Source organism: Moschus berezovskii, chromosome 3 (assembly GCF_049115385.1).
Source record: "Moschus berezovskii isolate FMDL1 chromosome 3, NW_MosBer_1.0, whole genome shotgun sequence".
Taxonomy (NCBI): domain Eukaryota; kingdom Metazoa; phylum Chordata; class Mammalia; order Artiodactyla; family Moschidae; genus Moschus; species Moschus berezovskii.
This window is the reverse complement of record NC_142462.1, coordinates 123525541-123542626: the sequence shown is the minus strand read 5'-3', so window position 1 is coordinate 123542626 and position 17086 is coordinate 123525541. Positions and strand designations below refer to the sequence as shown.

Sequence of the window (17086 nt, the reverse complement as noted above, 5' to 3'; positions counted from 1 at the left end):
TGGTCCGCTGGACCTGGCCTCCACCTGAAAGAACCTGAAATTCATGTAAATACCATTTGCAGGATTAGCAGCTCCAGTACGAATTACCCTTGGCTTCAGAATCCACACAGAGAATAAGCAAATACATGGTTTTGCGGGCAGCTAGAAATCTTCTGGAATGAGTGAAAACAGATGTTGCTAAACCAGGCTCCCCCATTGTCCCTCCAAGTCACACACAGACACACGCACATGGACACAGGCACGCTCTCTAACGAGGGTGCCTTGCTGTGGCAGATGAGGCAGAAGAGAAGAGGTGCCCGCGTGCAGAGCCTCTGAGGTCTCTGCCCCAAGGGTGGCTGTTGGCTTGCTTATCTCATCCCCAGAGAAATGCTGGGCCAGCAGCATCCATGGACCCTCTTCTGAATATTCAGGGAAAGGCACTCTTGCCAGATCTCCACCCAAGGTCTCACTCGGGAAATTCTGTGGGACTGGACAGGAAGGTTGACCCATGAACCTCCTGTGCATTGGCACAGAGGTGGACTTACTCCTTTCAAGCCACTGACTCCCTGTCATTTCACGGACACGTCCTTAGACTTGGCGTGAACAGAACTGGAATCTCAGATCTCCACTCACTAGCTGAGCCACTTTGCTTAACTACTCGAGGCCCCAGTTTCCTCATCATTAAAACCAGGAAGATAATACTTATCTTGAGTTGTTATGAAAGCTAAAAGTTATTGAAGTGAAAAAGTGTTAGTCTCTCAGTTGTGTCTGACCCTTTGCCACCCCACGGACTGTAGCCCGCCAGCCTCCTCCATCCTTGAGGTTCTCCAGGCAAGAATACTGGAGTGGGTTGCCATGCCCTCCTCCAGGGGATCTTATCGACCCAGGGATGCAAGCGGGGTTGACAGCATTGCCGGCAGATTCTTTACCATCTGAGCCACCAGGGAAGTATAATTGTACCTGCCTTGTGACTGCCACTTGATTATAGTGAAATCATATAAAACTTCTAAAACATAGGAATTTTTGTTTCATGCTATGGGTGTGTGTGTGTGTGTGTGTGTGTGTGTGTGTGTAAAATCTGTAAGAAAGCTTCTACCCTTCTTGGCAATGGTCACTTTGCTGTTGGCTGGCAAATACAGAGACCTGGCTTTATCTCTTCATAATCTGTTGCAGACAAGATGCTGGTGAACAGTGTGCATGATGGGGTAGTTTCAGGTAACTATTAATACTCGCAAGGAGTTGGCAGAGTTGGCCTGAAACCAGAGACGGCTGCCACGTGCACCAGGGAGAATGAGGACACTTAGGAAGGTGTGTGTGTCAAATATTTCTCCCTGAGGCTGAGTTCTGGAACGCAGGGAAAGAGAACCTCTCTTCCCCCCCACCCCACCCCCGTCCCCTCCACTCCCCTTCCTCGCTTAACAGCAAATGAAAGCCTAGTAATTCCACTTCAAGAAGAATTGTGAGATGTTTAATTGTTGCATAATGGGAGGGACCCTGCACTGGGGCCAGAGAGGGTAGAAAGGATCAAACCAGGACCCTGAAGGAAGGAGAGACGGATCCCTTGAAATAATAGGAAGGTCCCTGCAGGCCCACTGCCCCCCATCCCCTGCTCCCCGGCCAACAGAGTGGATGCTGAGGCAGCATTTGCTCAGCTAAACTCTCGAGTGGACAATTCGGGAGTTTCCAGTTTGTGAAAACTGCAAATAAAGCTGCTATGAAAATTCACATGTAAGTCTTCATATGGATGGATGCTTTCGTCCTCCTGAGTAAAGGAGAATGGATGAGTCATGTGGTAGGTGTATGTTGTACTCTCTAGGAAATTGCCAAACTGTTTTCCAAAGTGAGTAATGTTTTATATTCTTATCAGATGTGCAGGCATGCCTCTGAGATACATGTTCAGCTCCAGAGCACAGCAATAAAGTGAATATATCAATACAACAAGTCACACAAATGTGGGGTCCCCACTACGCGTAGAAGTTATGTTTATACCATCGTGTCCTGTGCGCAACGGCATATGTTTTTAAAAAGCGGTGGTAGATTAGTCCTAAGTCATGTTCAACTCTTGAGAAACCATGGACTGTATGTAGCCCGCCAAGCTCCTCTGTCCATGGAATTCTCCAGGCAAGAATACCGGAGTGGGTTGTCATTTCCTTCTCCAGGGGATCTTCCGGACCCAGGCACACTCTTTACCGACTGAGCTACGTGGGAAGCCCCTTTTAAAAAGCACACACCTTAATTTTAAAATGCTTAAAAATACTTTATTGCTGAAAAGTGCTAACGACGATCTGAGCCTTCAGCAACACCTACCTACTAATAACATCGAAGGTCACTTGTCACAGATCATCATAATAAATACAACGTCCCCTACCTACCAACCTTCAAGTTGTGAATTTTCGAAGATGTGAATGTGGAACTTACGAACGAAGACCTGATGGAATTGGAGGTCCCGGGAAAGGACGAAGAGAGGCAAGAGATTCACGACACAGGGGATGGCAGGGAGGCTTGCTTTCTTCAAGGAGGCGCTGTCAGAACTAGACGAGGGTTGCCGCCGCCGTGCAGAAAGCCGTCCAGTGCTACGGTGTCATCGGATGATGGGAAGAAAAGAGCTACTGCCGGGACATCAGTGGATCTTTGTTTCAAGAGGGTAGATGGCTCTGGATCCAGCAAGAACCTGTGGCATCGAAGTCAGGCGTGAGTGACACCGCAGCTTGCCCTCTGTCTCCTATCGCTGAGGACCCTTCAGCTCTACCGTCTCCCAGCTCCCCTCCTTCTCCAGTTCGTAACTCTTCTTGCCTGTTCATGCAGTGCCAGCCCCCATATGCCAGCTGCTGTCCTGAACTACTGTACTTTTCAAGGTACCAAACAGCAAGATTAAAAACGTTTTTCTTCTTTTGTGCGTTTGTGTCTTTTTAAAGTGTTATTTGTGTGGAAAGTATAGACCTCTTATGGTCAGCACCATATAGCTGAATGTGGTAGTTGGGTAGGCTAGGCTAGTTGGGCTAGGCTAGGCAGGCTAGTTGGGGAGTCGGCTAGGCTCACTTTGCTGGACTTAGGAACAAATTGAACTCACAAACATGCTCTCAGAATGGAACTCATTTGTAGGTAGGGGACTTAGTGTATGATAACAATGGGGGGAAAAAAAGGAAATATTTTAAAAATTACCAAAATGTGGCACAGACACACAAAGGGAACAGCTGCTGTTGGGAAAATGGGCCGATAGACTTGCCTGACACAGGGTTGCCTTGAAACTTTAAGTTTATGAAAAGCAGTATCTTCAAAGTGCAGTGAAGGGCAATAAAACAAAGTGTGTCTATGCATGAAAGTTCATATTCTGGCCAACAAGAATTCTTGGTGTGAATAGGCTTGTTTGTTTTAACCATTCTAATATGTGTGTAGTGGCATCTCATTGTGACTTTAATTTTCATTTCTCTAATGACTCGTGATGTTGAGCATCTTTTCATGTGTTTATTGGTACTCTTCTTTGGAGAAATGTTGTTCAAATCCTTTCCTCATTTTTAAGTTGGGTTATTTGTATTTTTATTGTTGAGTTGTAAGATTTTTTTAAAGTATATTCTGAATACAAAACCCTTACCAGAGATATGATTTGCAAATATTTTCTCCCATTTTGTGGACTGACTTCTCACTTTCTTGATCATATATTTTGAAGCACAGAAGTTCTAAATTTTGATGAAGTCCAATTTAAAAAAACTGCTTGCTTACATTTTCAATGTCACGTCTAAGAAATTATTCCCAAATCCAAGGTCATGGAAATGTACACCAGTGTTTTCTTCTAAGAGTTTTACAGTTTTAGCTCTTATGTTTTAGGTCTTTGATCCATTTTGAATTAATTACTGTGTATAGTGTGAGATAGGAAGTCCAAATTCATTCTTTTGCATGGGGCTATCTAGTTGTCCTGGGCTTCCCAGGTGGCGCTAGTGGTAATGAACCCACCTGCCATGGCAGGAGACATAAGAGATGTGGGTTCAGTCCCTGGGTTGGGAAGATCCCCTGGAGCAGGACATGGCAACCCAGTCCAGTATTCTTGCCTGGAAAATCCCCATGATCAGAGGAGCCTGGTTGGCTGCAGTCCATAGGGTCACAAAGAGTTGGACACAACTGAAGTGACATAGCATGCACTCACGCCTCTAGTTGTCCTAGCACCATTTTTTAAAAGGATTGCTCTTTTCTCTCATTGAATTGAATTTCTCTCAAGAATTGAAATTGAATTTCAACCCTGTTGAAAATGAATTGACCCTACTTGTATAAATTCATTTCTGGTCTCTCAATTCTATTCCATTGATCTGTATGTCTGTCCTCGTGCCATAAGTGTTAGTTGCTCAGTCATGTCTGACTCTTTGTGACCCCATGAACTGTAGCCTGTCAGGTTCCTCTGTCCATGGAATTCTCCAGGCAAGAATACTGGTGGGGGTTGCCTTTCCCTTCTCCAGGGGATCTTCCCGACCCAGGGATTGAACCCAGGTCTCCTGGATTGCAGGCAGATTCTTTACCATCTGAGCCAGCAGGAAGCCCATCCATGTGCCATCAGTTCAGTTCAGTTCAGTTCAGTCGTGCCTGACTCTTTGCGACCCCACGGACTGCAGCACGCCAGGCTTCCCTGTCCATCACCAACTCCTGGAGTTCACTCAGACTCGTGTCCATCGAGTTGGTCATGCCATCCAACCATCTCATCTTCTGTCGTCCCCGTCTCCTCCTGCCTTCAGTCTTTCCCAGCATCAGGGTCTTTTCCAATGAATCAGTTCTTCTCATCAGGTGGCCAAAGTATTGGAGCTTCAGCATCAGTCCTTCCAACGAATATTCAGGACTGATCTCCTTTAGGATGGACTGGCTGGATCTCCTTGCAGTCCAAGGGACTCTCAAGACTGATTGTTAAATCAACTTTGAATTCCTGGAGTAAATCTCACTTGGTCTTAATGTTGTATGGCTTTTTATATATTGCCAAAGTTTATTTCAGAACTTTTGCATCTATGTTCATGATGACTACTGGTATGTAATTTTATTTTCTTATAATGTCTTTGATTTTTATATCAGAGTAATACCAGCCTCACAGAATGAACTGAGAAGTACCCTTTCCTCTTCAATTTTCTAGAAGCATTTGTAGAGAATTGGTCTTTTCTTCCTTAAATATTTGGTACAATTTCCCAGTGAAGCCATCTGGACCTCAAGTTTTCTTTGAGGAAAGGTTTTAACTAAAAGTTACATTTTTAAAATAGACACACGCTATTCAGATGACATTTTCTTCTTGGTGGAGCTTGTGTCTTTTGTGTTTCTTATGTATGGAATTTGGTGAATTCTTGGATGTGTGGATTTATAATTCTCATCAAATTTGGAAACGTGCAGCCATTGTTTCTTCAAATATTTTTTCTCTTCCCTTCTTCCCTCTTCTTCAGGGACTCCTTGCTGCTGCTGTTGTTCAGTCCTGAAGTCGTGTTTGACTCTTTGTGGCCTCGTGGACTGTAGCCCGCCAAGCTCCACCATCCATGGGATTCTCCAGGAATACTATAGTAGGTTGCCATTTCCTTCTCCAGGGGATCTTCCTGACCCAGGGACCAATATATAAGGCTGCCTGAAGTTGTCCTACAGATTACTGATGATTTTTCCATTTTTCAAATTCTTTTTCTCCGCTTTTTGTTTTGGATAGTTTCCACGGCTGTATCTTCAAGCTTGCTAATAGTTTATTCTGAAATGCCTGCTCTGTTCTTGACTCCATCCAGTGTTGCTGGTGTTTCGTTTCAGACACTGCTTTTGTCTCGAGCTGTTCAGCTGGGGCGCCGTGCCTCTGCGTCTCCTCTGAAAACCTGGAGCCCAGTTGCAGTGGCAGTCTCCGTGTCCTCGCTGCACCACTCAGCCCTGCGCGGTGGGGGTTGGATACAGCCCTTTCCACCTTGGGTGGTTTCCTCCCACGCCTGAGCAGATCTGTCTCCAGCTGCAAATGGAAGAGGGGCCTTTCGTAGACATCCAGGGTCTCTGCTCTGTGGGACTCTATCCAGTCAGCTCTGAGCACTTCATTCATCCTGGACGCTCAGCTGCTTCTGAAACTCAGGGAGTCCACTGGGCTCAGTCCAGGCTCCCCCTTCCTGTTCTGAAGTCTGGAAATTCTCTCAGAGCAGTAAGCATTCCTCTCGCAGAACTCCTTCATTTGTCCCTGTCTCTCAGGAATTACCATCCTTTACTGCCAGGTGCCCAGTGTCTTGCAAACTGTTGTTTCACATATTTGATGTTTGGTTTTTGGTTGTTTTGGGCTTCCCAGGTGACGCAGTGGTAAAGAATCCGTCTGCCAATGCAGGAGATACAGGAGACGCAGGAGAGGTGGGTTTGATCCCTGGGTCAGGAAGATCCCTTAGAGGATAAAATGGCAATCTACCCCAGTATTCTTGCCTGGGAAATCCCATGGTCACAGGAGCCTGGCAGGCTATAGTTCATGCATGAGGTCACAGAGTCAAACACAATGCACGCACTGCTTCTGGTTGTTCCAGGTAGCAGGCGGGAGACCAAATCCCATCCCTGTTACTCTGTTGGCCAGACTTGAAGTCAAAGCTAGTGAATTCTGAAAGCGCTTTAGAAACTGTCTTCCCTTTGTCTTGTTAGCCTCTGATATTTCTCTGAAACTGCCAGGAATAGTCTGTGGGGGAGATAAAGTGAAATTTGGAGGGCTGGGATGTCGTCCAGCTGGCTTTAAAACTTCAGCATAGCCATGTCTTTGCTAACGCAGCCCTGGTGAGACACCCAGGAAAGAACCAAACGTTCCAGTACCGGATGTGGGGTGAGCTTGGAGAGCCGTGGGTTTGTCGGGTCTCTGAACCTCCCTCGGGGCCCGTCTCTGAGTGGCAGCTCTCTTACCCAGAAGGCCTGACTCCTGACTTCTCAGGCCAGCAGTTAGAAGCCGTGGCCAAGAGTGGCCTTGTACAATGGAAGTTTTCTTGGCATGAGAGGGGGATTCGGTCTTCTAGGTCTGCTTCTTTTAAAATCTTGACCCTTTCTGGAAGGGACAGTGACCCCTGGAACAGACTGGATGCATGCTGCCCTGGGAGTGATGGGGGTGGGGAGCGGAGTCTGGTGGTCCAGCTCTGCACTCTTGCTCAGAGACTAGGGACTCTCTGCTGTCTCTTGCTGGTCCCATCCTTCTCAGGACCCTGGCAACACTCCCAGCCTAGGACACATGTATATACGGTGTTCTAAGGATGATTCATGGGGTCGTGGAGAGTCGGACACGACTGAGCGACTGAACTGAACTGAACTGAAGGGTGTATGGGCTTCCCAGCTGACTCAGAGGTAGAGGTGGTTTGATCAGGGTTTGATCCCTGATCCAGGAAGATCCCCTGGAGGGGGAAAGATTTTCCAGCATTCTTGCCTGGAAAATCCCATGGACAGAGGAGCCCAGCAGACTACAGTCCATAGGGTTGCAAAGAGTCAGATACAACTGAGCAGACAATGCAAGGGTTTGTGGCCATGTTTTATTCTCCAAATAATTTTAATTCTCTGGCTAACCTTAATTATAATAGTAATAATACTGAGGCTTCACAAAACCCTCTTTTTTTCCCCAGTGATACAGTATGTTTTGTGTTTGTGTGTGGTAAAATACCCGCAATAAAAGTTACCATTGTAACTACTTTAAATTGTTCAAAGTACCTTCACATTGTCATGCAATTGTCACCACTCTCCACTTACACCTTTCACCACCCTGTCTCCAAACCCAGTGCCCATCTGCCTTTCTTGATGCCCACAGAAGCCCCTGAAGTCACTCTTTCTAGCAGGCGGGATTGTGGCTCTTTGTGTGGCATGTATCTGGGCACCCCCAGCACAGAGTGGCCTCCTCCATTGCTCTTAGTGTCAGGAGTCCCCTGCCAATCTTCAGGAAATCTTCCTGTTTCTTCTGTGAGAACTCTGGGCCCTTGGAGCAGTCTCTGGAAGACAGTTAAGGACATGATGTTTCGGGAATTAGGCATTGGTTTTTCCAGTAGTCATGTATGGATGTGAGAGTTGGACTATAAAGGCTGAGCGCCAGAGAATTGATACTTTAGAACTGCAGTGCTGGAGAAGACTCTTGAGAGTCCCTTGGACTGCAAGGAGATCCAACCAGTCCATCCTAAAGGAACTCAGTCCTGAATATTCACTGGGAGAAGTGATGTTGAAGCTGAAGTCTCCAATACTTAGGCCACCTGATGCGAAGAACTGACTCGGTGGAAAGGATCCTAATGCTGGGAAAGACTGAAGGCGGGAGGAGAAGGGGACGACAGAGGATGAGATGGTTGGATGGCATCCCCGACTCAATGGACATGAGTTTGAGCACGCTCCAGGAGTTGGCGATGGACAGGGAAGCCTGGTGTGCTGCAGTGCATGGAGTCACAAAGAGTCAGACACAACTGAGCGACTGCACTGAACTGAACTGAAGGTATTGTTTTGACTTTGCCGCCTTCTCGCACTATTAGATTTGGGCGAAGTTCACCAGAGCGGAGTCTGTAATGCTTGACCTGGGAAGGGCAGCCGACTCAGCATCCTTATTGCACATCCACACACCCAGACACCCCACCCCATCTCCCCCTCACCCACAAGGAAGTAGACAGGCTCACTCACCCCTACTGGGGGGGCCACTTTGCGCCAGACCACCACTGGGGGAAGAGGGATACAGGAGAAGGGCAAGAAGAACACAAACCGTCTCGGCTTGGACAGAAGATGCTGGAGGTGAGCAGTCCTGGCCCTTGGCCAGCAGCCGTCGTGTCAGCATTCCAAACGTCCTGTAGCTCTTCCAAAGGGCTTCAGGCTCCGTGTGCGGGGAGCTGGGGAGGGGGCGGGTTTGTGTTGGTGGCGGCTGAGGGGCTGAAACCATGCCTCCCAACTTGCTCACTAATAGTGTGTGGCCCCCTGAGAGCTGAGCTTTTCTCAAACCCTGGTAGACAGGCGCCTTGAGGGTGTGGCCGGGGTCATCTTACCCTGCCTTGGACCTCCCCACTTCTTGAACACCCGCTCCGTGGCTGTTGAAGATAACAGGTGCCTCTGCAGACCGCTTGGGTCTCCCCGACTCTTCCTTTGTCTTCTCACTCTTTGCTTTTGTTTTGACTGCGCTTGACCTGATTGCAGCGCTCAGGGTCTTTGCTGAGGCATGTGGGGTCGAGTTCTCTGTTACTACTGTTCAGTCACTAAGTCGCGCCTGACTCTGCAGCCTCGTGAATTACAGCACACCAGGCTCTCCTGTCCCTCACCGTCTCCCGGAGCTTGCTCAAACTCCTGTCCATCAAGTCGGTGATGCCATCCAACAGCCTTGTCCTGTGGTCTCCTGCTTCTCCTGCCCTCAATCTTTCCCAGCATCAGGGTCTTTTCCAACGAGTCAGCTCTTCGCATTGGGTGCCCGGAGTATTGGAGCTTCAGCTTCAGCATCAGTCCTTCCAGTCCCGGGGCGCCCAGCGTTGGGAGTGGAGTCTCAGCCACTGGACCTCCAGGGAAGCCTCTGTCTCCTCATTCTTCACCTCATCTTCCCCAAGGGCTGCAGCTCTCAGGCATGCCCATGACTCCCGCCCTCCCGTCCTAACCTCACCGGTAGGCCATACCAGTACAGCCAGATGCCATTAGTCTTCACATCTGCGTGTTGCAATGGCCCCTGTAAGGACGCGGGTCCCAAGGTGAACTCATGAGCTGAACCTGTGTCATCGACCACCTTCTACCCCATCTCTCTGCACAGTGGGGACCCCCAGAGTCGTTCCTTCCTCCCGTTGGGCATCTCCTTTCTGAAGGGTCCACCTTGGGAACATCCCTGCCCTTTCCACCTTCCTCTCTCCTGCCCAGCAGGCTCCTTTCTCCTTTCAACCCACCCCACCAGTCTTTCCCAACAACTTCAAATAGTACTCCAAAGCCCCCTCACAGACCCTTCACTAGCCCCTGTCTCTTAGGAAGTAAATTCCCTCTCCTTAAGCCCAACTGCATGGTGATTCAGAAATCTGGGGAAAGAAGGAATAGGTTTCCTCTGGTTTTTACCAGTGGAGAATAAATGGCCCAGTGCGCCATGGGATCCCATTCTGGGGTTTTCCTTTCGGAGTCTGGGCACGGTGAATCATTGGGAGAAGGTCTGGAGGTCGTGATGAGGGTTAGGTTTCCAAAGCCACCTCACTCCCCGCCCCGCATCCCCCAAATCACACAAACACAAAGCCCATCTGAAATTTTCCGGGCTAGATTCTCTAAAGGGACCTGGAGAGTTCGGGAAATCCTGCTACCTCTAGGACCTGGAGGATCCGAGTGTGTGTTGTGGGGCGGGGTGGCGGGGGTGACCCTCCCCGCCCCCCGCGGAGCCGGCGCCGGAACGGCCTAACGGGAAACTGCAGACCCGCGCTGCAGGGGGCTGCGGCCGGCCGGGGTTGCCGCGGGGACGTGGGATCCCTGCCGAGACCTCGGGGGACCGTCAGAGGCTGCCGATCGATCCTGGGGGAGCTGGGCACTCCCCGTCCCCTTGCGGGACTTCCTTAGGATACGGAATTTGCACGCGATTCCCCAGTTAAGGCGGACTAAGGGCGCTCTCCAAAGAGGACAGACCCCAGGTGCCCCCAAAAGTGCCTATACAGGGTCCTCGAGGAGCCTGGAGGGAGCCGACTTGCCGCAGGCCTGAGTGAGCTCCCCGGTGCGTGTCTCCCCAACCCTGACCCTGCAGTCCACCCTCTCCTCCTCGTTGTCCCGGCCTTTGGTCCAGGCAAGGGCGGCGAGGGTTGGAGCCCCGAGGCTCAGGCCGGGCAGCCCGGACGATCGCACGCGGAGCGGCCCGCAGCGTCCCCGGGAGCGGGCACGGGGACCGCGGGCTAAGGTCGGTCCTGAGAGACCGGGAGTGGCGGTCGGGGTGGGTGCTGCGGGAGGGCAGGCCCGAGAAGTGGGAGGGGACAGGTTGAGGGGTGGTCTCTGAGGAGGAGCCTGGCTGGACTGTATTGTTCGCCACTCGGCCGCCCGGAGCGCGCGGCGCTGGCCGAGGAGGGCGCGCGGGGCGCTTCATTCCCCGGGTTCACCGGTCCCCGGCGCCCCGCGCTCTCCAGCGCTCCCCGAGACAACCGAGCGCAGGTGGGTGCGGTCTCCCCCGGGGGGCGCGGGGCGGGAGGCTTTCCGCGTCGGTGGGGCTGCTGCTGCTTCGCCCGTTACGCGGAGTCCCGAGGGGGCCTGCCCTCTGGGACGCAGCCCCCGGCGAGTCAGCGAGCCGGGAGGCCGGGTGGGCGCACGGTAGCGAGGGTCCCCCGCCTCACCCGCGCCGGGTGCCTCCGCAGGAGCCCGGAGCCGAAGGCCCCGCGATGGCCTTGGGACACAGCCGCAGGGAACCGCCGCGAGGACACCGAGGGGCCCCTCCTTAGCGGCGCGCAGCCTCCTCCGAGGGCCCCGCACCCGCGGGATGGGGGGCGGAGGGTCTGCCCTGAGGGTCTGCGCCGACCACCGCGGGGGCATCAACTGGCTCAGCCTGAGCCCAGACGGACAGCGCCTGCTGACGGGCAGCGAGGACGGCACAGCCCGGCTCTGGAGCACCGCGGACGGCACGTGCTGCGCCCTCCTGCAAGGTAGACCCGCCCGGCCGCGTCCTCCGACCGCTCGCTCTGCCCTCCTGTCCGCCGCTCGCCAGCCTCTGACCTGTCCGAAGACCCCTTCCCCCAAGTCCAGCTCGCGCCCACCGTGGACCCTCGTGGAAGAGCCCCCCGGGGACGGTGAGGGTGGGCGTGCAGAGAGGCCGCGATCCCGGCCAGCGAGGCGAGCGGCGCGGCGGCGGGGGCGCAGTGTCCGGTCAACAGCGGGGTGAAACCACTGCTATCCCCGCAGTGGTGACAAACGGAAAGAAACCGCGCTCTGCCCCTTGAGCTGAGTGTCGCCCTGCCTTCTCTCTCGCAGGCCTTGTGACCTGTGGCCGGACGTTTCCTGTCCCCGAGCCTTTGGACACAGCGGGGGCTGGGGCGGCGGGGGTGCTGTCCGCACGGTGTAGTACTCTTAGCCCATTTGTGCAGGCGGGGAGACTGAGGCCCCGGGTTTATTTAGTAGCTTGCCGGCGGTTTATGCAGCCCCACCCCGTGGGGAGGGGCAGAGTCGAAAACCCCCTCCCTCATGCGACCACCCGGCCCTGCTCTCTCTCGCTGCTTGGTCTCATCTGCAATTCGGAAACGCCATGAAACAGCAGGAGATACACATCGGCATAAGTATTGCTTCATAAGAGAGCCCTGCGGATACACCCGTACCGATTTATATTTGTGTACTTACTGCAGGGGAGGTGGTGTTTCCCCCCGACCCCCGGGGGGCCTGTCACATGCCTGCAGCCGCGGACTGCCAGGCCCCTCCGCTCTCTGAGTGGCCCCTGAAGCCCCTGGCAGAGGCACCAGGCTGCCTGCCGTGCCGCAGTTGTTTGTCACCGCGGATTTTTCCACCACAATCAGCAAATCCTGGGTGGCCTGCCCGGCACCCCCCACCCCCACTCCTGTAGGCACAGGGAGGAAATTAGCTTCAGGACTGGCTGCTCCTGCCCCTGCTAGTTTTAAACAAGAGCAGTGAGGGTAAATGTTTCAAAGCTCCGGAGGGGTGCAGTTTGGGGCTTCCTGCTCTTTGGGAGGCAGTGTGGATAGTGGGGAGTCGGCCACCACTCGCAGACAGTCACACACTTGGCCAGACGTAGATCTGTTGGAAAATTTAAATCCAGTTGGTATTGTTTCCCAAGCGTGACACTTTTATCTGGAGGGCTTTCAGAAATGCAGATTCCCACGTCTGGGTTTCACTGAGCCCTTGGGGTGGGACTCTAGAGTTGGCATTTCTTTCTTTCTTTTATTTTTGGTGGTGGTGGCCTTCCCAGGTGGCTCTAGTGGTAAAGAACCCACCTGCCAAGGCAGAAGACATGGGTTCCATCCCTGGGCTGGGGAGATCCCCTGGAGGAGGAAAGGGCACCTCATTCCAGTATTCTTGCCTGGGAAATCCCATGACAGAGGAGCCTGGCGGGCTACAGTCAGTGGGGTCGAAGAGAGTCGGACACGACAAGCTACTTGGCGCACACTCAAGCCGGGTCTTCCTTGCGGGCTTTTCTCTGGTTGCAGCGATCGGGGGCTACTCTCCCGTTGTGGTGCTCAGGCTTCTTGCTGCTATGGCTTCTCTTGTTGGGGAGCAGGGTCTCTAGAGTTAGGGGGCTTCAGCGGTGGCCCTGTGACATGTGGGATCCTCCCGGACCAGGGATCAAACCCGTGGCCCCTGCATTGACCGGTGGATTCCTTACCACCAGGGCCACCAGGAAGCCCCTGCAAGGTGGCTCTGATGGTCAGCTGGCCTGGGGAGCCCTGGGCCTGGAAGCCCTTGTAGGAGCTCAGTTTATAGGCCAGTTTCTGCTCCGATCCTCTCAGGAGTGATTCTGGCCTGATGGGCACCTGGCTTTGCCCCAGCCCTGCCCTGCCATCCTCACCCAGCTCTGTCCTGGTGAGTCCCCTGCACACGCTCTTTAGTGGCCCTTCCGGCGGCTCATCCCCAAGGACACCAGCACGGCTTTTAGTGAGGTCACCTGGACTCTCTGATTGGGGGCTAGTTGGGGGCCGTCCCATGGACAGGAAAACGCTGTCAAGGGAGAAAGCTGCTGTCAAGATCCTTTCCATCACGATCGAGTCTCCTGTTATAAAGGTTCGCACTTCAGGAATTGCCAGGGACGGAGGGGACTTTCCTTTTCCCACAGTTGCACCCACTGACATGACTTGTGAGAGGCTCATTTTGAGTTTGCGTTGATCCTTGTGTGGCCCCCAGCCCCATGGAAAGCAAGGACTTGCCAGCTCCACCCCCCACCGTAGTATTTTTTTTTTTGGATCAGCGAAGTGTTAATAAGATGTGATGTTTTAGTTTCCTATATTTTATCAATACTCTTCTAAGTATATATTTTCTTCTGTTATTAACCCTCACAATTGTGAGGTGGTTAGACTTGACACCAATTTCTTTATTTATGGGCTTTGAGGCAAGGCTTATGGGACCCTACTCCCCTGACCTGGGACTGAACCCATGCCCTGGGCAGCAGAAGCTCAGCGTCTCAACTGCTGGACCTCCAGGGAATTCCCTGTTTACTAATTTTTAAAATTTTATTGACGCATAGTTGGTTTACGATGTTGTGTTAATTTCTTCTGTACAGTACATTGACTCCGTGGTACCATATATAGACTGAAATGTATTCCTTCTCATTTTCTTTTCCATTATAGCTTGTCACAGAATGTTGACTGCAGTTCCCCGTGCTATACCACATGGCCGTGTTGTTTAGCCGTCCTATATGTAATAGTTTGCCTCCCCAGTCCCAGACTTCCATTCCTTTGCTCCTCTCTCCTTTGTTCTCTGTGTCTGTGAGTCTGACTTTGGTCCCATAGGCGTGTTGACTTGTGTTGTATTTAGACTCCACGCATGAGCGGTTGCGCATTGTACTTGCTTAGTCCCATGCTCTTTAGGCCCGCCTGTGCTGCTGCAGGTGGCATTATTTCATTCTGTTTTTAAAAATCTTGGCCCTGCCCCGTGGCACGTGGGACCTTAGCTCTCCTGAAAGAAAGTGAAAGTGAAAGTTGCTCGGTCATGTCCGACTCTTTGTGACCTTGTGGACTTGGAATTTTCCAGGCCAGAATACTGGAGTGGGTAGCCGTTCCCTTCTCCAGGGGATCTTCCCAACCCAGGGATCAAACCCAGGTCTCCTGCATTGCAGACGGATTCTTTACCAGCCGAGCCACCAGGGAAGCCCAGGGTAGCCCCCGTATCAGGATTGAACCCACCCCCTCTGCAGTGGAAGTGCAGAGTCTTAGCCACTGGGCCTCCAGGGAAGTCCTAAATTTCATTTAGGCCGAGTAACATTCCATTGTATGTATGTATGACACCTTTACCCATTCATCCATCGATGGACACTTAGGCTGTGCCCTTGCCTCGGCTGGAGTGAATAGCGCTGCCATGTTGACACCAGTTCACTGATGAGACAGACTGGAGGTGCGGATATTTACCAACATGCTGCACAGTGTTTTCTGCACACTCACCTCGTGAGGCGGGTGCTGTTGTCAACATCCGCGCCGCATAGGGTGGTTGCAGCGCCTGTCCAGGGTCACATAGCTGGATGGGAAGGCTTCTCGCCCTTGGCCCTACTCTTGCCAGGACAGAGCTGTAGGGCAGCCGTGCCCTCCCTGGCGGTCTCCTGACTCCAGCTCCAGGCTCTTTCCACTCCTGTCGTGGAAGCTGCCGCATCGGGGTGGGAACTGGCTCCCTGCACAGCCCTGGGCCCCCCGAAGGCAGCAAAGGGGCAGCCCGTTGGGACACCCTCCTGGGTTTGTTGGGCAGAGCAGACGGGGTTGGCAGCTCCTACCTTGTGTTTCCTTTCGCAGACAAGCTCACGGCGGCAGAAGCAATTGGGAGCCAGAGGCTGTTCTGTGAATCTTGCAGGGTTTAGGGAGCCTGTGCCAGGGTGTGGGAAGAGAGGAAGGGCCGGGCAGTACCTGGTGGCAGAGGCTCGGCGGGCACACTGTCACCCGTGGGGAGCCCTGGAGACTAGGCTGCAAAACCAGTCCCCTGAGCTTCCCTCCCGCAGCAGCTCTGCCCCCGAGAAACTGTGAACCCCTGAACTGGCTTTCAAATGTAATTGGTGAGCTGGCAGTGAGAGAGAACGCTTACTTGCCTTCTGTAAAGGGAAGAATTGTTTTTACTGTAATTCTTCTCCTTTCCCTCTTTTTCCCCTTTGGGTACCTACGTCTTTGGGGCACTTCACGGGATCAGTGGTACCAACAGCGTTTTCTCCAGTGGAGGTTCCTGTCCTGTTCTGTTCTCACTTAAGTAAGGGACCCAGCCTGAGGTTCCAGCCCACGATGGCTGTTCCCCTGCAAGCTTCCTGCTAAGGGCACCTTCTCGCGTGATGGTGGTGGTGATTGTTTTCCATTCCATGTAGACAAGCAGCACACTCCACTGGAGGCCTGGTGGGCACCTGCCCATCTAGATGGCCCCTGCTTGCTGCCAGGGAGCAGAAAGGGCCATTGACAGCCCAGAGCCTGAGCTCTGAAGCCAGGCAGCTTGGGTCTGAATCTGGTTGCATAACTTCTCGAGCCTCAGTTGCTTTATCTGTGAATTGGGGATGATAAGAATAGTTACGTAACCTCAGAGGGTTGTGGTAGGCACGAAGCCAGTGAATATAGAGCTCCTAGCTCCTTGCATTTGCTGACTTACCCTTCATGCACAAAATGAGAAACAGCATCCCCTGGGCCCTGAACTGTGCCGGCTCCAAAGCTCTTCCGCATTTGCTTCTCACAACCCTGTATCATCCCATTTTGTAGATGAGGAAACTGAGGCTAGCCCGCCCTCTGCGCTCCTCCCTGTGAGTCCCCTCTCCTGCCTGTTGGCTTGACTGCACTGGGTGCCTGTGTCGGATTCAGAGGTGCCAGAGACTCGGATCCCAGCCCGGGGAGTTTGCAGATTAGATTACTTAACTGAGGGGCTGTGTGCTTGAACTTCAGATGAGCAGGAACTCGGTGAGTTGGGCCAGTCAGGGTTCACTTCTCGTCCCAGGCGGGCCCAGAACTGAGACAATTTTTAACTGTTATAAAAAAAACCATGTAACATAAAGTTTACCATCTTAACCATCTTTAATGTCCAGCTCAGAGATACTAAACTTCACACATGTCATGCAGCCATCACCCCCACCACCTCCAGGACTGTTTCATTGTCCCCACTGAACAATAACACCCTTCTCCCTCCCCAGCCCCTGGCTCCCACCATTCTGCTTCTTCCTCAGGGACTCTGATCCCCATGGGTTCCTTGTGCAAGTTGAATTTGTCTTTTTATATTTTTATTTTATACATATTACTTTGTCTTTTTGTGACGGGTGCATTTCCCTCTGCTCAGTGTCCCCAAGGCTGTGACATGGGGCAGAATGTCCCTCCTTTTGAAAGCAGAACCCTCTTCCCCCATGTGGATCTAATTCATCTTCCTTATCCGTCACCCGTCCTCGGATACTTCACTGCTTCCATTGACTTTGTGAGTGATGCTTCTGTGAACCCGAGTGTGCAAATCTCTCTCCCAGGCCCTGCTTTCCCTCCTTCTGGGTCATACCCACAAGTGGGATTGCTGAGTCATCTCATATGTGCTTTTAAAAGGGCACGTAGGCCCCCAG

General features: G+C 52.4%; 1 protein-coding gene across 7 annotated transcripts in view; it reads left to right on the top strand.

The window, feature by feature from the left end:
* The first annotated feature begins 10289 nt into the window (after nt 1-10289).
* The window catches only part of WDR86 (WD repeat domain 86), a 31164-nt gene continuing 24367 nt past the window's right edge, over nt 10290-17086 (top strand). For all 7 annotated transcript variants that reach the window (XR_008685315.2, XR_016037097.1, XR_016037098.1 and 4 more), the window contains exons 1-2: nt 10290-11031; nt 11232-11516. Coding sequence is in view for 4 of the 7 variants with exons in the window: in XM_055421582.2 (XP_055277557.1) it covers nt 11354-11516 (163 nt within the window). In the remaining 3 variants the exon portion in view is untranslated. The remainder of the gene's footprint in view (nt 11032-11231; nt 11517-17086) is intronic.